General features: G+C 42.9%; 3 protein-coding genes across 3 annotated transcripts in view; 2 read left to right on the forward strand and 1 right to left on the reverse strand.

Annotated features, from left to right (window-relative positions):
* The window catches only part of ift140 (intraflagellar transport 140 homolog (Chlamydomonas)), a 47,577-nt gene extending 38,608 nt beyond the window's left edge, over window positions 1-8,969 (forward strand). Inside the window, exons 19-30 of the mRNA XM_038991345.1 lie at window positions 375-552; window positions 932-1,122; window positions 2,910-3,005; window positions 3,181-3,313; window positions 3,487-3,630; window positions 3,876-4,004; window positions 4,248-4,430; window positions 6,038-6,244; window positions 6,664-6,876; window positions 7,157-7,323; window positions 7,582-7,723; window positions 7,927-8,969. Of these exons, the coding sequence (XP_038847273.1) occupies window positions 375-552; window positions 932-1,122; window positions 2,910-3,005; window positions 3,181-3,313; window positions 3,487-3,630; window positions 3,876-4,004; window positions 4,248-4,430; window positions 6,038-6,244; window positions 6,664-6,876; window positions 7,157-7,323; window positions 7,582-7,723; window positions 7,927-8,139 (1,996 nt within the window). The 3' untranslated portion in view covers window positions 8,140-8,969. The remainder of the gene's footprint in view (window positions 1-374; window positions 553-931; window positions 1,123-2,909; window positions 3,006-3,180; window positions 3,314-3,486; window positions 3,631-3,875; window positions 4,005-4,247; window positions 4,431-6,037; window positions 6,245-6,663; window positions 6,877-7,156; window positions 7,324-7,581; window positions 7,724-7,926) is intronic.
* Window positions 8,970-9,139: 170 nt separating this feature from the next.
* Window positions 9,140-9,649, reverse strand: LOC120046266 (dynein light chain Tctex-type protein 2). The gene has a single exon (XM_038991348.1). It carries the CDS (start codon window positions 9,647-9,649, stop codon window positions 9,140-9,142), a length of 510 nt encoding a protein of 169 aa, XP_038847276.1.
* Window positions 9,650-10,050: 401 nt separating this feature from the next.
* On the forward strand, window positions 10,051-20,399 carry ccdc78 (coiled-coil domain containing 78). Its single transcript, XM_038990268.1, has 13 exons — window positions 10,051-10,122; window positions 10,315-10,446; window positions 10,569-10,655; window positions 10,821-11,192; window positions 11,359-11,409; window positions 12,315-12,403; window positions 12,730-12,808; window positions 12,956-13,081; window positions 13,325-13,530; window positions 19,167-19,344; window positions 19,631-19,741; window positions 19,911-20,011; window positions 20,258-20,399. Exons 1-13 carry the CDS (start codon window positions 10,051-10,053, stop codon window positions 20,397-20,399), a joined length of 1,746 nt encoding a protein of 581 aa, XP_038846196.1.
* Window positions 20,400-24,761: the final 4,362 nt, after the last annotated feature.

A 24,761-nucleotide genomic window follows, 5' to 3' on the forward strand; every position in this document is an offset into this window, starting at 1 on the left:
TGAATGTCGTTGAATCACGAAGGAAGTGGTTTACAATGTTTTATTTTCTCCGATGCTAATCGAGTGTTTTTCTATTCTCCCTATTGCATTATGGATTCTAAACTTATCTTAGTCATACACTATACTTTATCAAGCAAAATGTCTCCCTATCCTGTCTGTGAGAAACAAATACACTCACACACCTTATACGTAATATATGCCATTTACCAGACGGTTTTATCCAAAGCAACTTAGTTGTGCTTGCATACATTTTACGTATGGGTGGTCCCGGGAATCGAACCTACCAGCTTAGCGTTACATGCAGCATGCTCTACCAACTGAGCTACAAAGCACCACATACTCAAACAAAATGTCTCTCTCCTCTCTCTCTGCAGTGAGGCAGTATGGGAGAACATGGCGAGGATGTGTGTGAAGAACCGGCGTCTGGACGTGGCACGGGTGTGTCTGGGCAACATGGGTAATGCCAGGGCGGCGCGGGCGCTACGGGAGGCCGAGGCCGAGCCTGAACTGGAGGCCAGGGTAGCAGTACTGGCCCTTCAACTGGGCATGCTGGTAAGGAAGCCAACAAAGCAGTAGGTGATCATAGCAGATAATGGTGGCTTCACTTCATTTTTAATTAATTTCCTTAGCCAGGTATTGTCATTCTTGGTACATAGAGTAAAATAATGGTACATTATAGGTTGTTCAATTCTATCATTACCACATATAGCCACTTAGTACCAGTAGAATTACCTATGTGATTACCCTGTAATAGTGTAGTTAGTAAGTACGTGCTATTATGGAGGACTTACCACTTTTGTGTCATTAGTAGTATATCTGTCCATACCAACACACTACATGTGTACTGTATGTAAAGTCATCATTACAGAAGAACTTCTTACCCAGGGATAATTCCTCTAATCTTAAGTGTTTATTTTCCATTGGTCCACAGGAGGATGCAGAGAAGCTGTATAAGAGCTGCGGGCGCTTCGACCTCCTGAACAAGTTCTACCAGGCATCTGGCCAGTGGCAGCAGGCCGTGGAGACAGCAGAGACCCACGACCGTATCCACCTCAGGACCACTTACTACAGCTATGCCAAATACCTGGAGGCCATCGGAGACAAGAGCATGGCCCTCGTGTTGTAAGAGCCAGCTTAGCACTGATGCTGTAACTGTTAACATTTGATATGTTCGCTTTTAATTTGACACTTAGCATTTGAACCAAGCAGCAAATCAGTACTGCTTCTACAGTGCATTCACATTTTCACCTGAACTTTGCAATAACAGCCTATTGTTGTACTAGATATACAGTGCATTCGGAAAGTATTCAGACCCCTTGCCTTTTTCCACATTTTATTACGATACAGCCTTATTCTAAAATGCATTTCCCAAAAAATGTAATCAATCTACACACAATACCCCATAATGACAAAGCGAAAACCGTTTTTTAAAATGTTGGCAAGTGTATTAAAAATGAAAACAGAAATAACTTATTTACTTAAGTATTCAGACTCTTTGCCATGAGACTCGAAATTGTGCTCAGCTGCATCCCTGTTTTCATTGATCATCCTTGAGATGTTTCTGAAACTTGATTCCATTCCATCTGTGGTAAATTCAAATGATTGGACATGATTTGGAAAGGCACACACCTGTCTATATACGGTCTCAGTTGACAATGCAAGTCAAAGCAAAAACTAAGCCATGAGGTCGAAGGAATTGTCCGTAGAGCTCCGAGACAGGATTGTGTCAAGGCACAGATCTGGGGAAGGGTACCAAAACATTTCTGCAGTTTTGAAGGTCCCCAAGAACACAGTGGCCTCCATCATTCTTAAATGGAAAAAGTTTGGATCCACCAAGACTCTTCTTAGAGCTGGCTGCCCGGCTAAACTGAGCAATCGGAGGAGAAGGGCCATGGTCAGGGTGACCAAGAATCTGATGGTCACTCTGACAGAGCTCCAGAGTTCCTCTGTGGAGATGGGAGAACCTTCCAGAAGAACAACCATCTCTGCAGCACTCCACCAATCAGGCCTTTATGGTATAGTGGCCAGACGGAAGCCACTCCTCAGTAAAAGGCACATGACAGCCCGCTTGGAGTTTGCCAAAAGGCACCTAAAGACTCTCAGACCATGAGAAACGAGATTCGCTGAATATCTGAATACCAAGCGTCACATCTTGAAGAAACCTGGCACCATCCCTACGGTGAAGCATGGTGGTGGCAGCATCATGCTGTGAGGATGTTTTTCAGTGGCAGGGACTGGGAGACTAATCAGGACCGAGGGAAAGATGAACGGAGCAAAGTACAGAGAGATCCTTGATGAACACCTGCTCAAGAGTGCTCAGGACCTCAGACTGGGGCGAAGGTTCACCTTCCAACAGGACAACGACCCTAAGCACACCGCCAAGACAACGCAGGAGTGGCTTTGGGTAAAGTCTCTGAATGTCCTTTGAGTGGCCCAGCCAGAGCCCGGACTTGAACCCAATCGAACATCTCTGGAAAGACCTGAAAATAGCTGTGCAGGGATGCTCCCCATCCAACCTGACAGAGCTTGAGAGGATCTGCAGAGAATAATGGGAGAAACTCCCCAAATACAGGTGTGCCAAGCTTATAGCATCATACCCAAGAAGACTCGAGGCTGTAATCGCTGCCAAAGGTGCTTCAACAAAGTACTGAGTAAGGGGCTGAATACTTATGTAAATTTAATATTTCCGTTTTTATTTGTAATAAATGTCCTAAAATTTCTAGAAACCTGTTTTTACTTTGTCATTATGGGGTATTGTGTGTAGATTGATGAGGGAAAAAATATATTTAATCAATTTTAGAATAAGGCTGTAACGTAACAAAATGTGGAAAGTCAAGGGGTCTGAATACTTTTCCGAATGCTCTGTACACTCAACTGTGTACTTCCTCACAGTTCTCTGTCTGTTTTAGCTTTGAGAAGTCTGACACCCACCGGTTCGAGGTACCCAGGATGCTCCTAGATGATGCACTGTCTCTGGAGATTTACGTCAACAAAATGAAGGACAAGTAAGTCTGGGAATGGTGGAGTTAGTTTTATTCTGTCCTCAATGCAGACTCTCTATTTACTACTGATTCTAGACTTTTAATGATTTTAAAGTGTACTCATTTATTTTTTTTTAAAGTATAAATACAGACATATGAACATTGTTGAGTATTTGACATGCAGTTTCCTCTGACCCAGAAACATCTATAAGTGGTGGGCTCAGTATCTGGAGAGCCAGTCAGACATGGAGTCAGCACTACGCTACTACGAGTACGCACAGGACTTCCTCTCTCTGGTCCGCGTGCACTGCTACCTGGGGAACATTCAGAAGGTAACACACATTTGTACCAGGGGGGAACATTTATGACATAGCACACATTTGTGGCAATTACATGTTTTGAGAAGGGAACTGTTTCTACTCATAAGGATTGTTAAATACCTAAATATGAAAACACAACCTAGCCGTGAGGTAAATATGCAATGAGAATACTATATATTTCACAGGCGTCGGAGATAGCCAATGAGACAGGGAACCGTGCTGCCTCGTACCACCTAGCCCGGCAGTATGAGAGTCAGGAGGAGATCAAACAGTCTGTCCACTTCTACACACGAGCTCAGGCCTACAACAACGCCATCCGCCTCTGCAAGGTAACAAATGGACCTCAATCACAATTTAGACTTTCTCCATTCACCTGTGTCCCACTGGCCATAGCAATAAATTAATTACCTACCTATATATAATTATTATATGAAAGATTTATTACAGACTGATTACATTGTTTCTTATTTATTTCAGAACGCTGTTTGCATTATTGAGGCTATGGATGCGGTTCCAATCCAGTGCTGTATTGTCTGTGGGCCATTGGATGACTTGTGTTGTGTTTTGTGTTCAGGAGAATGGTCTGGATGACCAGCTGATGAACTTGGCTCTCCTCAGTAACCCAGAGGACATGATGGAGGCTGCCTGTTATTACGAGGAGAAGGGTTCTCATATGGACCGTGCTGTCATGCTCTACCACAAGGTTAGTATTTTACCTCGGACCTCCCTGTTCTTCCCCCTGGCTTAAATACATACAGTAGGAGGTAGTGCATTCTAAATTGTGCCACAAGGGGACATTAGCGCACTGATATTTGTATAGGAACGCATTGGCTTCCAAGTCCATTGATGCTACAGTATGCCCACAAACCCACACACTTGCACACATGATAATACTGTCTCTGATGTTTCTCTCACACATGGATCTCTGTCTCTCTATTTTTCTCAGGCTGGTCATTTCTCCAAGGCTCTGGAGGTGGCCTTTGCTACAGAACAGTTCGCTGCACTGCAACTCATAGCAGAGGACCTGGATGAGACATCTGACCCAGCCCTGCTGGCCCGCTGCTCTGACTTCTTCATCAAACACGGCCAGTATGAGAAGGCTGTGGAGCTGCTTGTGGCCGCCAAGAAGGTACTTTATCCCTGCCTTGTATGTCTTATAAACCTTGCTCGGGTCGTTCCACCAATTCGGGGCCTTTTGAGAAGTGTAACTTCGTCCAAAAAAAAGTTAGATTTCTCTTTCTCTTACATTCATGTCATGAAGAGCATATGTTCAACTTAATAAAAATGTAAATTAAAAAATACATCTCACGAGGTTAAATGAAAGGATGACTATAGTAATAAGTGCCTATTAAGTGCCAAATAAAGTAACAGGGTTGACCATAACAGGGTTGACGATATTTTCTTAAATAAGCCATAAATCCCCATGTGACAGGTGGAATTGAAGTTTGTTGTGTGCAACAGGGAGTGGCAAATGAATGCAAGCTTCACAAAAAATGAAATTCTTAAAACAGAGCAGAACCAGCTCACCTTCTTGTACTCTATGATTTTACTATTGGATGTACAATGTTTCTTTAAAAATATATATATTTAAAAAGGAATAGTTTCACCACATTAAAATGAGAGTTCAGTTTACGTAACAGGGTTGACCTTAAAATGGGGGACAGACGTAAATGAATCACTAATCACATGAAATAAATCATCTTCAGAAATGACTGTCAAGGCAACAAAATAACTAGGGCTTTACAATGATGGTGAAACTTGAAGAAATTGAGGGATTAAGTGGGTAAAAACTTCCTAGAAGTGACACACACAGGAAAAACAAAATGCTGAATTTTGGCACTTTAGCAAGGCTTTAGTCATATAAAAAAATGGATTTATTGAATACTCCATGTGGTCTATATTAAAGGGCACTTTATTTAATATAACAGGCAAATTCAATATTGGTGTACAATTTCTAATTAACACCCTAAAGTCGATCTAAGTAGCATAAAAAATCCCCATCAAAATCCGTCAGTTATAAGCTATAGATATGTTGTTTTGCATTGTATGCGTCTCAATCCACCGCATCCGCCGATGTCGCACTTCCACAACTGCGGTGAAAGGTGGCAGAGCTAGAGCGGTGTTTGTCAGACCATGAGACATCCCGAAAATCGGTCTTCTCACGAAAACGTCTGTAGCGTCTGAACGGTTTGACCTATACATTATTATGGAAAGGGGAGACTCTCACAAACACGATGGTGCTTTCTGTTTTGTTCTACGACCCCCACAAGTGTTAGGGGACTCGTCTGAAGGTAACCGGTACCGGTTTTAAGAAATGAATGGAAGTATAAAGGTAGTTTTGTGCCTATATATATATATATTTATATTTCTTGAGCTTTCTAATATCGCCTATATATAGAACAAACACTTCAAACCCTTGTTTTATGCTTATTTTTTTGCCACTTATGGATGTGTTATTCAGTGTGTTTCTCTGGGCTAAAGGCAAAATTCTATATGTCATCAAATAATAAAGAACACAAAAAAAATGATACTTGAAGGGGTCCTAAAATTCCAAATCAAATAGTAAATGATCCATAGTATGACCATCTTAAAACAATTCCATTTGTCAGCTTGGAACACCCCCCGCTCACATATCATGCACATAACTGGTGTGTGTTGTGTGTGCGAACTTATACCATCTTTGCTCATGATGAGTACATGTCTTTTGTCTATAAATGTGTGTGTGTTCAACCCCAGTACCACGAGGCCCTGCAGCTGTGTCTGGACCAGAGCCTGACCATCACTGAGGACCTGGCTGAGAGTATGACCGTGACCAAGGAGTCCAAAGACCTCTCAGAGGAGGCCCGCAAGGAGCTACTGGAGAGAATAGCTGACTGCTGCATGCGCCAGGGCAACTACCACCTAGCCACCAAGAAATACACACAGGCTGGCAACAAGCTAAAAGTGAAGAGACTGGGGTCTGGGGTGCATCTCAGTAGTCTCAAGTGGCATCTCTATTTCCTCCTCTTGTTTTTCTTCATTTCCTCTATCCTTCATCTGCTATGATCTGAGAGATCTGATTTAAGCAACTGAGATGCACCCCACTTATACACGAACTATTAAACAGTACTCCTTAAGACACCATTATCATGGTAACTTGTAGTTATATAGATTTATGTTATCCAAGAAACGTGAGATCTGTCATTTTCAGTATTGTGTTTTCTGCTTTATCTTTGTCTTTAGGCAGGTGTGGATGTTAGTTACAAGCATTAAATACAATGTTACACTATAATTGTTGCTTAAGTTTGGTCCATGTCTGTTGATGCAGTACTTAAAGTCCCTTGTTGCGGCTATTCCAAACACATCTCCCTTCTGTTTCACAGGCCATGCGGGCGCTCCTGAAGTCAGGGGACACAGAGAAGATAGTGTTCTTCGCTGGCGTGTCACGTCAGAAGGAGATCTACATCATGGCCGCCAACTACTTGCAGTCTCTGGACTGGCGGAAAGATCCGGAAATCATGAAGAACATTATTAGCTTCTACACCAAAGGCAGGGCTCTAGACCTGCTAGCTGGCTTCTATGAAGCTTGTGCCCAGGTAGGGAACTACTTCATAATATTGAAAGTTCTTGAAAAGGTCCTACATGTTTATTAGTTTTAACTTCAGTCTGGTAATATATTATGTATTGGCCATATATTACAATGACAATTTCTAGTACAGTTATTCCAACGTTTGTTATATGAGTATTTATAAACTAGTAACATTATGCATGGATATTCCGGTAATGCTAACAGATTCATAACTTTGTCTCATAAGCCTAATCTCTAATGTACTTCAATATTGAGGGTGAATGTGTGAATCTGTTTACCTCTGTTAGGTGGAGATAGATGATTACCAGAACTATGAGAAGGCGCTGGGTGCTCTGACGGAGGCCTATAAGTGCCTTTCTAAAGCTAAGGGCCGCAGCCCAGACGAACACGAGGGTCGCATGGCTGAGCTGCAGCACAAGATCACTCTGGTCAAGAGGTTCGTCCAGGCACGCAGGTAAGAACACTGCACTCTCTCTCTTTGTCGGTCTATTTCTCTCTATTTCTGTCTCTCTCTCTCGCTTTCTGTTTCACTTTCTTTTAGTCATATATTGAGTGGCAGTCACTACTACAAGGCTCTTTAATATAAATGCCATGATCCTCTGATTTAGGTTTGTCTTGATACAAGTAGAGTAGTTACGGAGAGGATATTTTGTGGATCTCACTGAAGGAGATTTGATGTGTGATCCTGTCTGTCCATCCCCTGTCCCTGTAGGTTGTATGAGGAGGACCCAGGTGAGGCGGTGCGTCTGTGCGAGGCCCTGCTAGAAGAGCCAGACCTGGACCCTGCTGTCAGGATAGGAGATGCATACGGCTTCCTGGTGGAGCATCACTGTCAGCAGGGCAGCTTCCAGGTGGTGAGTGTCTAGTGATACTAGTGTACACCATCATTATCATGAACATCAACATTTTCAGCCTCATTTTCATCTTGATCTTGCTTGTCGTCATTACCATTATCGTCACTGTCATCATGAATTCATGTAGCTGGATACAATATTTATAGACCTATACATACAGCAGTGAGCATCCTAATTCTCAGTCCATATTCTCGGCTCGGCAGGCCTACCGCAAGCTGGAGGATCTGCAGAAGCTGCTGCCCTCTCTGAACATCAGCTACTACGTGAGCCAGGGCAGCCTGGATGCCCTGCAGAGGGCAGTGGGTGTACCCCTGGGCCGGGGGCAGCTCTCAGGCAGGGGAGACCGACGCGACAGCGGGGGAGAGGAGGACGAGGTGGAGGAGGACGAAGCCCTGGTGTCCCACCAAGGGGACTGAGGGCTGGGACACAACCCTGGTCTTGTGGGGCAAGAGGGTGTGCACGGTTTTGTTGTAGCCCAAAGCTGTAACCTGATTCAGCTAATCACGGTCTTGATGAGCAGTTGATTAGTTGAATCAGAGTCCTAGGCTGGGACAAAAGCCTGCATATACTGCAGCCCTGCAAAAACAGGAATAAAGAACGCCTCACTAAAGCCACAGAGACTTCTAAATTAGGACTAGAGAGACAAGGTGGCCTGATTCTATGGCCATTTCATACAGGGTTAAAAACCTAACACGTTGCACCCTCCAAGAGGATGGATAGTATACTCAGTGGAGAGTATAATGTTACACCCGATGGATCACTCAGACCAATTACACTTTTTATGAGTATATTTATGGTAGATGAAATTCAAAATATATTTACCATACAAATAGTTGGATTTCAGATATTTTTTACACTAATAAGCCTCTACTTCCATTTGACAGAAAGGAAAAATACATTGCTATACCTTGCACAACTATACAATATTTGTTCTGCTGATGCCGTTTAGCTTTTTGCCTTATGCAGAATGTTCTCTTTCAACGCAAAATAAAGCCGCCTTCGGATCTGAAAGTTGTGTGCATCTTGGACCTAAACCGTCCTGAAATTGAAACACCAATGTTTTCTTTACCTGAAATGCATTTTGTATTTGTGGTCAGAGTTTGTACATTTCAACTGAATGTGGTTTGTGTCGTGTGTATTGGTAGTGTTTTGTACATTTCTGTGAGTTAAATTGAAATCTTTGAGATATTTTGTAAAGTAATCTGTACAGTATTTTACAATTTTTAAATAAAATGTTTATACCTTTCTTGGGTGATGCCAACAAACCCACATACACACGTCAGCAACACACAGATGGTCACTGATACTGTTGTTTTATTTTGTCTACAAAAAAAATGTATTCACAAAAACTTGACATCTCATTCATTTATTGGCAGGTAGAGATAAATTGCCATCTGCCTTTCACATTGCCCATTGTCACTCGAAATAAATGGCAAAAACCATGCCAACAGCGAAAAGGTGTCTGTTCTCAAAGTTGAGAGTCAGAAAGTTGTCCTTTTCATCATCCCAAAGGGTACGGCTTGCTATCTTCACTGTCTGGCCTTTCTTGTCGCCGACGACCACCCTGGCCACGTATCTGTAGCGGTCAAACACTTGCTCTTTGCAGAACGCCAGGATATCTGCAGCCACTTTATCAGCCACATCTCGACAGTTGTCGTGGTCGTAGGCCAGCTCACCGAATGCTTGGTTCATCAACTCCTCACCTTTCTTCTGAATCAAATGGGGAAGAAACTTCTGCTTTGGTCCCAACCTGTAGGTGTTGGCTAGTTTCCCTTTGAACCCTGATTTCCAAACTGAAGACCCTCGTTTCACAGGGTGGGAGTCGTCGTCGTCATGCATTTCAATGTCCATGGTTGACCCTCGGAGCCTGTCAGTATGGCTATCTTTGTGAATCCCCTTCATAATGCTACCCCGACGCTCAGACATTAGTGGAAAACGTTTGGAAGTTAAAAGCAAGTGTATTTTCAAGAACAGGTAAACAATTCAGGTGGAGCAGCGAGTTGTGAAATTTTTAATCAGCTGTTCCAACTGTCATTGCGCGACTCGAACACAGTGTGGTGAGACCCGGCTCGTGCTCAGACTTTCTCAAAGGCTGTGAGCTTTGAACTATTTGAGACTAAATAAAAAAAATCTAAAACATTAACAAATACATACAATCCATTACATTTGATAAATATAGCTCCTATTCGTCGAAAAACTGTTTTTAATGTTGTCTATTTCGGCCAGGGGCAAGTTTAGGGTCCATAGCAACAACCAATGTTGTAGATACAAGAAACTTTCTCCTAACTCTGGAACTTGGGATAATTAATTTGTTTGGTATTAGAAACATGGACTTAAGGGACAACCGTTCGTCTTTAAATGAACTACAGGACAAAATTCGTTGTTTGACAGATGAAAATGTAAGTCATTTACTTTGACTATCCTTTTAAACTGGCCTATTTTGGTCAAACTTTAAACATGAACCTGCAAGGTTACCTTATAGTTGCATCAAGCTTTAATATATTCAGTAGGCCTATGGCTTGTGTTCCTGAAAAATGTATATAACAAAGTCTTCATTGTTTAAAAATAATACAAATATACAACCAATGTAGGTCCAGCTCCGTGACAAAAATGAAAGCCACTTTACCAAACTGGGCTACCTTGAGAGCAGGTTGGGCTATCTTGCAGGCTCCAAGACTGACCTCTCTTCCAAACTGGTCTCAAGCGAAGAGGAGAAACTGAAGGTAGGATATATGAGACTACATTGTATTTGGATATCTATCAATCACTTATTTAGGATGTAGACAGACCTCTTGTCTTTTTGTTAACTGAAATATTTATCCTATTATATCCCTTTATCTGTCAGATATCCAAGGAGCTTGTCGAGGTACATATACAGACCAACAAAGTGAGGGAGCAGTATGAAAAGGAAATTTTTGACCTGAAAATAAAGGTGATGCTCAAATTAATATGTATTACATAGTCATTACAGACCTCTGGGCCCTACTTTACCCATCTGGGCCCTACATAGTCATTACTCACCTTAATTGAAATGATCCCAACCCTGATGCACAGATAGTACTCTAGTATCTCACCCACCTCACCCTTCCCTCCTCAGATCCTATCCCAGGAAGGGGTGGTGGTGGAGATGGAGATGGAGAGGGACAGGCTCTGCAGGGAGCTCCAGTCTGTCACTGCCCGCCTACAGGTGGCAGAGAGGACAGGAAGTGACCTCACAGAGGAATACGTGACCCTGAAGAGGAACTACCTGGCTCTGACTGAGGCCCACGATAGGGAGGTGGTCCAGAATGACGAGCTGAGCGCTGAGCTGCTTGGGCTGGCCCAGGCTCGTGATGACCTCTTCAGGCAGACAGAGGAACAGCAGCAGCGTGTTAGGGCCTCTACAGAGGGTGGTGTCTATGGGCAGGCTGCTCAGGAGCTGGACAGGGTGCGGGCGCTGGTCAGCCGTATGTCTCACAATAGAATAATGGTGAGAGGGAGCTTTGGTTCATTTCCACAATGACAATTACCAGCCACAGAAATTTGTCAAAATACATTTCCTATAAGGCACAAAAAAATAATCTAATAACTTCTGGTCTAATACCAATGTGGCTATATAACTTCCTCATTGCTCAAATTTGCTCTTCTCATCACAGCCAGAGGACCTGGCTATGTTGGACCAAGAACGTAAATCTATGGAGAAGAGTGTGAGTATATCTCTGAACACAACAAGTCATGTATGAATGTCAGTAATACTTTTAACCTAATGGAACTGAGTGCAAGTGTGTTATTATGTAAGTGAAAACTGAATAGTGCCTAACAGTTTCACATCTGATCAGTTTATCATAAATAGTCAACAGAGCCATGGTATATAGAGATCTCGGCCAGGTTTCAAAACGGCAAAAAAGATCAGCGAATTGAACAGACATTTTTATTGATTAGCATTTGGAATAATGTGTATCTAAGTCTGTACTGTGTTGTGGTGTCAACAGATCTGCTTTCACTGTACATCTTCATAGGTTTAGAAAACTATCAAAAATGAACCACACAACACAGAAGCGTCAATGATCACTTAGCAACAGCTATGGAGGAGAAAGTGGCACTCTCGGAACATTGACAGAAACCGCATTGGCCCAACTCTCTCTATATGCCCCAACGAGGCAAGCCTGTGGATCATTAAGCCATGGAGTGCTTGGGGATAAAAGAGGAAGCGGGCTGCACAAACAGGAGGAGGACTGAGAGGGAAACGTGTGCTATAGAGTGTGAGAAGAGAGAATGATCTGTGTGATTACCTGTTGTGAGCTGGACTGTCAGATTACCCCCACTGTACCGAACCAGTTTGGTTGAGGGCCAGAGTTTTAGGATTACACCTGGAGAATGGAACGGACAACGAGAACGGATTGCGAAATGTTTGCTGAATTCCCCCCTTTCCCACAGTGTGCAAATCTCCCTAATAATAATAAATTCCCCATTTGTATTCTAGTTGTGCTTCGTGTGCATGTTTGGTTATTGAACTTGGTGACGAAGAAACCCCACACCCTTGAGCCTGCTACAATATATGACTCTGATAGCCAGTCAATATTCACATCCTTTTTTTCAATGTCTGACATAGCTGCTTGGGAACCAGGATGTGATCAAAGACATGCTGGAGCAGATGAAGAAGAGCTATGAAGAGCAGCAGCACAGACTGGAGGAGAAAGTGTGAGTAGAGAGACACTAGTCTAGTCTCACATGTCTTTACATCAAAACCCTGGACCTGCAATACCCTCTCTGGCTACTATAAACAGTAATGACTGAGGAAACAAGGCATCTTGTCATTATCCTTCATTTTTCAGTCATCAACTTCTCTAACTTGTCTCAGGCTGTTCACGTTAGCCACTGTAGCCCACGTCTGCTTTGTGGTCTTCTGTTTGATTTGGTTTCTGTTTCACTGTGGTCCACGCTACAATTTGGGATTCTTTTTTGTGATGTGGTCTTGTCTGGTATGTGGTCTCTGACATGTTTTTTCTTCTATGATGGGTCTTCAGGGTGGCAATGGGCAAGGAGCAACAAGAGAAGAAGAGAGCCATCCGCGATACCCGTCAGAAACTAGCCGAACAGAGTGCGGTACGAAAGAGCGCATCACATGTGTCTGGTCTACCCAAATGATCGTTTTATACCATAATTGTCTTTGGATTTGCCATTAATCAATCTGAATCTGCAACTTGATGCTCTGTAAAAATTTGAATTTATTTTGTGTGTGTTCCTATTCAGGCCATGTTGAGCTCTCAGAGCCAGCTGAAGGAGGTGGAGGAAGAGAACTCTAAGCTACAAATGCAGGTGAAGGAACTGAATGAGGAGTACCGTGCCAAACTGGGGCGCTACCTACAGGACCTAGCTGTGAGTACACACTAAGACAGATGCATGCACACAGGTAGGCTACACATACATTATGCACAGTCAAACAGATGCCGGGATTCGCAGCCTAGACATATACAGACAGAAAGATCCCCATTTTCCTACCCCACGTCCTTCCTAACCCACTACCACTAGTCCCCAACTCCTACCACACCACAGTTATCAAAGTGAACCCACACCACCGATGCTGTGGAATCTATTTTGGTCTTTGCCTCTTGTCTCCAGGAGTATGTGGATGGTCTGGCGGAGGGGAGGGGGGTGAAGGGCCCCCCAGAGAGGGTGAAGATGAGGGGCTTCGTGGACAGCATGCTCCAAGAGGTGCGCTCCTCCTACAGGGCTAGAGAGGAGCAGCTAGCCTCTGCCGCACGCTCCTACAAGAAGAGACTGCAGAGGCTCACTAAGAACCACCAAGCCCTGCTTATCGCATACAGGTTAGCACCTCTCATGCCCTCCATGTTGTATTTCTGTGATTTACTCAATGTGTATACCACATGGATGGTCCTGTCATCCTTGGTTAGGTTTGTGTGTGTTATTAGGAAACTTGACCCCCAACCCATCTCTCCGTAGTCGTTCTCTATTGACCGAGGCTGCGTGACCGGATCTAACCACCCTGTTCCACTCCCGCCCCCCAGGACGCCTCTTCCCCAGAGCTAAACAAACCTATCACGTTCTGTGCATGTGTTTTTTTTAATGCACACATTTATAAAAAGCTGAAAAACCCTGCGGCGATTTGAACGAGCATCCCCCTCAAATTGTTTTTTTTTGTGTAGCTAAAACCTTCTCTGTCTGTTGTTTGATTTGATTTATTAGGATCCCCATTAGCAGACGCCAATGGTGACAGCTAGTTTTACTGGGGTCCGACACATAACGAAAAATACGTTACAGACAAAAGACTTTACAATTTACATACACACGCACACACAGTACATGTTAAAATGTATCTATCAGTTACACATACGTCAGTACATACACACAACAAGTAGGTCACATGGGGGAGAGGCGTTGTTGTTTTGACCATGATAGTTTACAATCTAAGGTAACACCAAGTAATTTAGTCTCCTCAACTTGTTCAACAGCCACACCATTCATTACCAGATTCAGCCGAATATATTATTAAAAGTCACCTTGTCCAAGAGAGATTTACATGGTTATCAAAACGTCATGCCAGGGTAAGCCTACACAAAACACAGCCCTTATTTTTTGTGTTTTTTAATTCCCTTATGGGAAACATTTATGGTGGAAAAATGATTGGAACCATTTCCCTGTTTGACAGCTAGGTTTTATGGGTATTATGACACCTCCACAGTGGGGCTCTATGGGTAAAAAATAGAAAAGAGTAAAGGGCCTAGAGAGCTGCCCTGCAGTACACCACACTTTAAATGTTTGACATTGGAGAAGCTTCCATTAAAGAAAACCCTCTGAGTTATGTTAGATAGATCTGAATCCACGATATGGCAGAGGTTGAAAAGCCAGAACATGTACGTTTTCTCAGCAACAAGATAATGGTCTATAATATCAAAGGCTGCACAGAAATCTAACAGTACAGCTACCACAATCTTCTTATTATCAATTTCTTTTAAACAATCAGTCATTTGTGTCAGTGCAGTACATGTTGAGTGCCCTTCTCTATAAGCATGCTGAAAGTCTGTTGTTAATTTGTTTACAGAGAAATTGCATTGTATGTGGTCAAACACCATTTTTTCCAACAGTTTGCTAAGAGCTGGCAGCAAGCTGATAGGTCTGCTGTTAGAATCAGTAAAGGCTGTTTTACCATTCTTGGGGAGCAGAATGACTTTGCCTTCCCTCCAGGCCTGAGGACAAAGACTTTCCTCTAGGCTCAGATTAAAGATGTGGCAGATAGGAGTGGCTATAGAGTCAGCTACCATCCTCAGTAGCTTTCCATCTAAGTTGTCAATGCCAGGAGGTTTGTCATTTTTTTATTTAACGTTTATTGAACTAGGCAAGTCAGTTAAGAACAAATCCTTTTTTACAATGACGGCCTACCTAAAGGCCTCCTGCGGGGATGGGGGCTGGGAATAAAAATAAATTAAATTAAAATATAGGACAAAACACACATCATGACAAGAGAGACAACACTACATAGAGACCTAAGACGACAACACAGCATGGCAGCAACACATGACAACACAGCATGGTAGCAACATGACAACAACATGGTAGCAGCACAAAATAGGGTACAAACATTGTTGGGCACAGACAACAGCACAAAGGGCAAGAAGGTAGAGACAACAATACATCACGCAAAGCAGCCACAATTGTCAGTAAGAGTGTCCATGATTGAGTCTTTGAATGAAGAGATTGAGATAACTGTCCAGTTTGAGTGTTTGTTGCAGCTCGTTCCAGTCGCTAGCTGCAGCGAACTGAAAAGACGAGCGATCCAGGGATGTGTGCACTTTGGGGACCTTTTAACAGAATGTGACTGGCAGAATGGGTGTGTATGTGGAGGATAAGGGCTGCAGTAGATTTCTCTGATAGGGAGGAGTGAGACCTAAGAGGGTTTTATAAATAAGCAACAACCAGTGGGTCTTGCGCAGGGTATAAAGAGATGACCAGTTTACATAGGAGTATAGTGATGTGTCCTATAAGGAGCATTGGTGGCAAATCTGATGGCTGAATGGTAAAGAACATTTAGCCGCTTGAGAGCACCCTTACTTGCCTATCTATAAATTACGTCTCCATAATCTAGCATGGGTAGGATGGTCATCTGAATCAGGGTTAGTTTGGCAACTGAGGGTGAAAGAGGAGCGATTATGATAGAGGAAACCAAGTCTAGATTTTACTTTAGCCTGCGGCTTTGATATGTGCTGAAAGAAGGACAGTGCGCCGTCTAGCTGTTCGTCTGCCCAGCGCCGCCTACACTACCCGTCTGCCCAGCGCCGTCTGAGCTGTCCGTCTGCCCAGCGCCGCCTGCGCTGCCCGTCTGCCCAGCGCCATCTGAGCTGCCCGTCTGTCCTGAGCCTTCAAAGCCGCCCGTCTGTCCTGAGCCTTCAAAGCCGCCCGTCTGTCCTGAGCCTTCAGAGCCGTCCGTCAGGAGCCGCTAGAGCCATCAGTCAGGAGCCGCTAGAGCCGTCCGTCAGTCAGGAGCCGCCAGAGCCGCCCGCCAGTCAGGAGCCGCCAGAGCCGCCCGCCAGTCAGGAGCCGCCAGAGCCTTGGCCAGACAGGAGCCTTCAGAGCCGTCAGTCAGGAGCCGCTAGAGCCGTCAGTCAGGAGCCGCTAGAGCCGTCCGTCAGTCAGGAGCCGCCCGCCAGTCAGGAGCCGCCAGAGCCGCCCGCCAGCCAGGACCTGCCAGAGCCGTCAGTCAGCCAGGACCTGCCAGAGCCGTCATTCAGCCAGGACCTGCCAGAGCCGTCATTCAGCCAGGACCTGCCAGAGCCGTTATTCAGCCAGGACCTGCCAGAGCTGCCTGTCACGCCGGCGATGCCGGAATTGCTCCTCAGTCCGGAGCTGCCCCTCAGTCTGGAGCTGCCCCTCAGTCCGGAGCTGCCCCCCTGTCCGGAGCTGCCCCCCTGTCCAGAGGCGCCCATCAGTAGAGTGGGGTTATGTTGGTGGGTCGTCAATAGGAGGAGTCCACGGAAGCGGGGATTAACTATGGTGGGGTGGGGGCCACGTCCAACGCCAGAGCCGCCACCGTGGACAGATGCCCACCCAGACCCTCCACTATAGGTTCAGGTTTTGCGGCCGGAGTCCGCGCCTTGGGAGGGGGGGGGGGTACTGTCACGTTCCTGACCTTATTTCCTTTGTTTAGTCTTTGTTTAGTTGGTCAGGACGTGAGCTGGGTGGGTATATTCTATGTTTTGTGTCTCATTGGTTTAGGTGTGTCTGATTGGCCTGATATGGTTCTCAATCAGAGGCAGGTGTTTTACGTTGTCTCTGATTGGGAACCATATTTAGGTAGGCTGTTTTCACTGTTTGTTTGTGGGTGATTGTTCCTGTTCATTGCGTTCTTTGTTTTCACTAGGTTCACATGTTCAGGTCTGTAGCGTCGTTGGTTTCATTCTGTTTATTGTTTTGTTCGTGTTTATAAGTGTTCAAATAAATATGGAAACGTACCACGCTGCGATTTGGTCCTCCTCTCTTCCACCTAACGACGAGCGTTACAATATATACAGCAACACCTCCCCCATAAGCATTCCTGTCTCTTCTATAGATGTTATATCCTTGTATTGCTACTGCTGTATCAACAAATTAATTATCTAAGTGAGTGACTAATATATTCATGTTATCTGATGTTAGCAAGTTACTGATTTCATTTTTTTTAATATGGGCTATTTTCAGCCCTTTCCTGGGTAGCTTATCAGAGAGACATAATATGGAAAAGAGCAAACAAAGCATGAGAAAAATATATACATTCAACAGTCCATTAATCAGTTGGTGTGTGTGTGCTGTGTGGGTGGAGCTATGAACCCTTAGGCTTGGCTCTCTCATCCCTTCCATGCTTTTGGGATGGAGGGTGGATAGTGAGCCTGTTATAGCGGATGTAAGCAATGTCCCCATGCGCTCTTGCAGCTTTCATGGCTGGGATAAGTTATTTCCTCTTCTGGCACACAGCTTCAGGATAGTCTTCGTTGAGGAAGATGTACATTCCTCTCAAGTTCTTGGGTCTTTCCAGAACAGCTACTTTGTCCTTTAACCTCAGGAACTTGACCAAAGTCGGCCTGGGCCTGTCACCTGGGCCGGTGGTGGTTTTTCCAGGTCTCGTGGCAATTCCGTCCACAACCATGTTGTTCCGCCTTGATTCTTTGTCATTGTTATCATGGATTATCATACAGAATGGCTGTCCTCTCTTAATGACTTACAGATTGCTGTCATCTTGCCGTTTTCCTATTTAAACTCATCGAGAGAACTGCAAACTGTTCTTCAGGTCCTGGACCTCTCTGGTCAGGTCGTCCATTATTTTATTAGTTGACTCCACCAGTATTTGAACACAACACTTGAAGCTGTTTTCTTGTTGTACCAACTGCTTGTAAAATGATTTGTTCATTTAAAAGATTCTTCACTTGTGATAGAGAGACACCACTGTCCTCAATGGTACTCCTGCCGGCTTTGGTCTTTGTCAATGTAGCAACGTAGGTTACGCTGTTATTCGAAGTTCCAGACAGCGCAGGTTGCAGGGAAGATTGGAAACAACAACAACAAACAGCAGGGATCCAGACAACCACATTTCGGGACAATCAGAGGTCCCAGCCACAATAGCTAACCGCATTGCGGGCTGCGTTCAAGCCCTCAAGAAAACTCCGCTAGCTTGATAGGCAGCTAGCTAGCAACTAGATTAGCTGCTACGCCAAGCAGCTCCTCAGACCCGGTCTTGGTCGGCAGGATATCTGGACAGATAGATAGTAGTGGTCCCAGCAACTGATGCCAACCGCGTTGCGGCCACCAAACTCAAAAAGTAGATAGCTAGTAACACAACTTCAATAGACTTTCAAAACTTTCCCAAACAACAAAATGATCTCTCCATCATTCTGCGTTCAACAGAATGCTTGTGGACAGAGTGTATGGGTAAAGTTGTGAGACAACACATCCACCAGTGACAATAAAAAAGCATAATCTTAACTAAGAATATTGCAGTTGCACAAGCATCAGCTTGATGCACACATTATTTTTTGCAATATCCTTATCCTAAATGTGAAACCAAACACATTTAGCCTATATGACAACATCACATGCAACATGTAGCCTAGCTCTGTCTACACATTGCATTGGGGCAAAATACCTGTTAATTCGCTTCTCAATGATCATGCAACACCAAACAATTTGATCTACAGCACATCATTGCAATTCGCCACAGTAGCCTGTTCCACCTCTTGGCAGCCGAACTAGCACATGCGCAGAAGGTATGGTTGTTTAGCTATCGGAGGCGTCCAGAGAATCCGGTCAGACAGCCACTCCATTCTCTATTACCTTGTCTTTCCCTTGACTTTTCACTCTTCACTCTTCATAAACTGGTCCCACTTCCGCAATCTAGAAACGAATAGCCCCCAAATGACTATGACTTCACAATGCCAAACACCTTCAGCCAGCACTCTTTCCTCTGTATGTGTGTCAGGGTGCAGAGGGAACAGGTCCTGTCCCAGCCAGAGAGTGGCTTGGACCCCGGACCCCCTGAGGCCCACTTCAGCTTGGAGTCCAGTGAGCTGAGAGGAGAGACAGAAAGGGAGCTCCAGCTCCTACGCCAGGACAAGGCCAGGCTGGAGGGCCAGCTCCGAGAGGCTCAGAAGCCTGTAGTTATACTGACAAGACTGATTTTAGACTGAGTATTCTAGACCATGTTTATTGTGTTTTGTCTTTTGTCATGTTCCTAAATATAGGCTGCATGTTGCATTTTATGGGGTTTTGTTTAATTGTTGTTGCTCAGTCAAATTTTGAAATGACTCTTGATCATTCATTGATTTGTACCTTTTTTTTTTAGGTGGCTGTCGTCACTAGACCTATTCAAACAGTCAACTTTCAGGAGTGAGTAATATCTTTCAAAATGACATAAAATAATAATCAAATGTATGAATGAGTTAGATCATAAATAATTCTCTAACCTTGTACAGTTCTGGAAAATCAGGGCAGATATCTGAAGAGGCCTGGACTGATATTAGGAAACAGCTACGGGAGATCACCAACTCTACTCAGGTAATAACATACCCCTCTACTTACACAAATCAGAGATATGAGTCCACTGCTTTACCCTCCCATATTAACTTCTCTTCTAAGAATCAAATTGTTATAACACTACAACAAAATAATCTGTTTCTATGACCTAAGTTAAGTTGAAATGGAAACATTCCTGTTGTCCAAACAGGAGGGCCATGAGAGGGAGCGTGCCCAGCTCATCACCAGGGCTACAGTTGCCGAGGAGCAGCTCTTAGAGCTGCAGGAGTATGTTGACAAGCACCTGGGCAGGTAGCAACACCCATTTTGGAGCTGTCTAGTTACTAAAAGGACATAGCAAATTCATAAAGACATGATGTCTGTATTGTCTATTCCGTTTTGATACTCAGATCTCATAAATGTACCTGACATATTCTCCCATAGCTACTGAGTTCATTAAGTGCACTACTTAACAAAGTGGCAGGGTACTGACATCTGGATTTAAGGATTACTAGAGTCTGAGTAAAGGGTGTTCAGATGAGCGTTGTCCCTCTACAGGTACAAGCAGGAGATCACACGGCTGCGTAGACTGCTGGGTCTGGAGACGGGGCTTGCCCACAGAGCTGAGGCTCCCAAACCCCGCCAATCCATCGCTCGATCAGGAATCCAAGCTATGAAATATGATCTTCCACCCCGCTAAAAAACTAAACAACACATGAACCCTTGCTTTGGTATCTAACCATATGTATGAAATCTGTGCCAGTCAGAATATTCCTCAAAGAATAACATGATTGGCTACTATGACATAATAATGGACTCCATGGAAAGGCATTTGTTTCAGTATTGCTTTTTATTATCATTTATAAAATAACCGTTCCTCACTTCATCAACATGACTGTAATATTGTATTTATCCTTTACAAACGTGTCATACTCATTTAGGTTAGAGCTTAAAAATCTTGTTACTTTACTATCATATTGTAAAATGACACAGTTGTTTTGCCAAGTAGAAATAAATGTGTGATGGATAAAATTGCCCACATCGTAAGTTTGTCTAACTACGCCTAGCAAGAATATTATCAGGAGTTGCGCAGTCCAAGAGTTGCAACTTGGTGGACAGCACTTGCAACTCTGCATTATTGACCTTGGATCAAAGATAGAAGGAATACATAGAAATGACCAGAAAATGTTTTTGTCATAAAACAAAGATGTTTAAAAGGAAAATAGATAGATGTAGTTTGAGGAAAAGAGCGCTAGAGAGGGAGCTATGGAGAGGAACTGATAGAATGGAGGAAATTGAGAGAATGAGAAGAGGGAGAGGGAAGAGAGAAACAGGCAGGAGATGAGGGAGAACTATGAAGAAGAGGCCATAGTTGAAGCAGAGAGAATCCTGATGGTGGTTCTACCTGAGTTACAGAGGAACATCGTGATCTCAATGATAACGATGCAGAGGGAGTTCAGCAGAGGAGAAGGGTTGAGGCAGAATTTTAAAGATCTCACTGAAATTCAATTATTTTCAGAAGAGGTCTGCATGTCCACTTTGATATTTAGCGTACACATACATGTTATTGGAGAGCAAGGAGGAGAAAGAGAGAGAACAAGGGGGGACAGGAGGAATAATTGGTTGGATGAGAAGACATGGTTGTGGGGTGAGAAAGCAGCCATACTTGTGCTTGAAGTGGATTGAAATAGGAGCCAGTACTCATACTCTTTATATTTGGAGCCAATATAAACACCAATATAAGAGGTGCCAGTACTCAAGCAGTAGAACAATTGACCTGACACTTCTGTGAGACAGTTGAGAGAGAATGGGATAAAGACAAATAGATCTTAGTGGGAAATGCTAAGATGAGGTCTATTTAACCAGTGTTAAAAGCAACTCATTCACATAGATTAAGGAGACCAAGAGAAGATTATAGAGCTACTGTATGAGTGTTTATTGTTTCACTATAAATAAACTACACTAGCTTTTTATGCAACTTACTCTCCTTTCTGTGGCTCCAACATGCTCCAAACCTCCAACTGGTCTGCCATGTCTGTTACATTCTTACACATGGAGGCAGCATTCATTATGCAAATTGTCTGATAGTTAAGTAAAACAAATGTACAGTAACATTTTGGCAAGGTACTACATTGGTTAATTGTGAGGGCACAACACTCTTGTTACCCAGAGTAGAACATATCTTGCTCTCTATTGTTGGGGAGATAGGGGGACAGGCAGTGCATCAGAAGCCACCGCATTCCTGTATCTGGGACAATTGTATCAATATTCTTGGTTTGATTGTGCTGCATGTTATAATGGATGACCTGCACTTATAAATACATGTAACAAATGTAACTATAATGAAATTAACTTTTAGAAATGTTTGTGAAATTTGTTTGTGGGTACCTGCAGTACCCTGGCAGACCACTGGGTTCAGTGCATGTGATCCCTGGTTGAAGACTATTTCCTACCAATTATATGTATTTTGGTACACCTGCTCTAGTATAGAAAATGTTTTGGAAGCTATAGAAATGCATTAATTCATGTTGACATTCATTTTGACACCTTAATGCATACTTTTAAAATATATTAAGTGAACTGAACATGAAAAAAAAGTGTTTTAGAGAGTACTAATGTTACAAACAGAGAAATACTTAAATACATGTTTTTAAGAAATACTTAAAAACATTTAATTAAAATACTGTAGAATTCCATTCGTTCCTATGGAGGACTGCTCCTTCTAGGGAGTTCCAAAATGGGGTCTGGTGGCTTCAAAACCCATCATTGGCCATTATATAGCATCTGCAATCCAGGGTTTATACACATCATTCCAACATGCAGATAGTGGAAAGGTGGAGTTTACTGAAGTCACCTGTACTGTAAGTTCCAGTGTAAAGGTAAAAGTCTAGTTAATCAACACTGAAGGCGATCTATCACATGCACGCAGGTGCAGATGATCTTTGAAAATGCTGTATGAATTTGATTATAAAAGGATTATAAGTGCACAGTATGGTTTTCACAAACGGTGTAGTGACTTTCTGGATTTGAATCAACTATCTTTAAATTAGGTGGGAGACTATGGTGAAAAATTGCAAGATTATGTTATAATACTTTTATTGCATCAAATTGTTGTTTTATGCAACAGAATAGAGTATTCTTATTACTATTGTGTGTGTGTGTTCTACTGAGGATGGGCCTCTGGCAGATAACACTGACAGGAGATTCGTAAATCTATTATAACAATCTTGCAATTTTCCACCATAATCCCCCATTTTGAGAATCCTCTCAATTTAAAAGAAAATTACAAGATTTAAGGACATTCATTCACATGTAGAAAATGCATACATTCTACATAAACCAAGAAGCATAAAAGCAATAACTCATTGCATGGGTTCCTGCACGTGACCGGCTGCTATAGCACTCAGCCTCCTTACAAGAAACTTAGCACTGTCTCCCATTTCAACCTCCAATACATATTCTAAGCATTCTAGCTATTTGTCTGGGGAGGTTATGATACACAGTCACCTGCACGAACCCATGAAGAAAAACAAAAGATGCATACAGTTTATGAGATTCAAAGCTATATCTTCATAGACAGTGAAAAGCACATACATAATGCATAATGCAGTGCATGCAACAATGGAGTTTAATAAAATAAGCTTTAGTTATCTATCACACTCCAATGGATCAGCATGGTGGAAATGACTATTTCCATCCCAGAAACTAAAATTAGCATATCTTGTTGGACAAATCCAGGTAGTGACTCCTGGTTAAAGTAAAATGTATTCCGTTGGTGCCTAATGAACATCACCCAAGACAAGCATCATGATTCCACTATTTATAAGGCAATGCCTATAGATCAAATAGATTATGATCTGTTTCACTCTCCGGATCAGAGTTCAACCTCTCCATTCACCATGGAATGCTGAGAATAGTGTCAACATCTTTAGTTCGCAACAGCAATCAAAACAATCAATCCCTAATACATTAATTGCTTCACTCATATAGTTATTAACATACTAAACTCAAAACAATCCTTCAGTTTAAAAAATCATTCAGTTTCTAAATCATAATCAAAAACCCAATTAATTATCCAACCAACATTTAGAATGACATTGCTCAGTGACTCAAATTGGTCCTATCCCTCAAAGTCAAAAAACCCTCAATTTAACACACATCAACATTGGCAAAATATACATTTATATTAACATCCAGTATAATTATCCCAAAGTGCTACTATTAACTTGTTGACCCCCCCCCCCCCCCCCTCCAAATTCCATGTGTGTGCATGCCCCTTTAAGATACCTTGGCACTAAGACAAATGGAAAACTCACTAAACCCAAAGGAAATAGAACACACAAATCAAACAGAGTATTTTAAAAACACCAACAAATAGACATAACAAGTGTGTTGTGTGTGGGTATTTGCAAACCTTGAGGTAAAAACAAACAAAAAAATGGCCAGGCCTGATTTTATTTGGTAGTTTACGGCCTTAATCTCACTCACTGCTCTTCCCAAAACCAAACATTTCAAAGAGAGACAATGAAACCCCCATTTTCCCGGAAAAAACACAAAACATTTTGTCAGCATTCCCTCTACTACACCGATTCAGCAAGCCAAAAGTTTTAACTAAAAACAGTACCTGATAAGTACACTGTACTCCCTCAAATCATTAATAGTTTGTTTTAATCTACCTCAATGTTTATATGCGCTTAATTTAGCATGCGCTACATTTAGACATAGCAAAATGTATCTCGCTACCGAGTCTAACAATTCACTCCCATATTATATTATATGACTGGTCTCTCTTTTCCATAAATATGTAAAATTATCCTGGTATCATTACTAGACCAATGTCCAACAAATATGTGATAGCTGTTTCGCCTTAGATTGTTCCTGTCACCCCTCTAAATGTAATACTTTTTCCTGTCGCAAATGTAGTACATTTCTCAGTGTAAGGAATTAGTGATATTTAATCCCAGGCATCAGAGTCAGAGGTCACCAAGCCCAACATAGCTTCAGCCTGTAAATCAGCTAGAAAGATGTGTCGGCATCGAGTAATTGTCTCTGGCCCCCTCCC

Source organism: Salvelinus namaycush, chromosome 4 (assembly GCF_016432855.1).
Source record: "Salvelinus namaycush isolate Seneca chromosome 4, SaNama_1.0, whole genome shotgun sequence".
Lineage (NCBI taxonomy): Eukaryota > Metazoa > Chordata > Actinopteri > Salmoniformes > Salmonidae > Salvelinus > Salvelinus namaycush.

Excerpts from the sequence above, each read along its gene's own strand:
- LOC120046266 (XM_038991348.1), bottom strand. The coding sequence starts at position 9,649 with ATGTCTGAGCGTCGGGGTAGCATTATGAAGGGGATTCACAAAGATAGC.
- ccdc78 (XM_038990268.1), top strand. The coding sequence starts at position 10,051 with ATGGACTTAAGGGACAACCGTTCGTCTTTAAATGAACTACAGGACAAA. Across the intron at positions 10,447-10,568 it reads GCGAAGAGGAGAAACTGAAG|ATATCCAAGGAGCTTGTCGA; the intron begins GTAGGATATATG and ends TTTATCTGTCAG. Across the intron at positions 12,809-12,955 it reads AACTAGCCGAACAGAGTGCG|GCCATGTTGAGCTCTCAGAG; the intron begins GTACGAAAGAGC and ends GTTCCTATTCAG.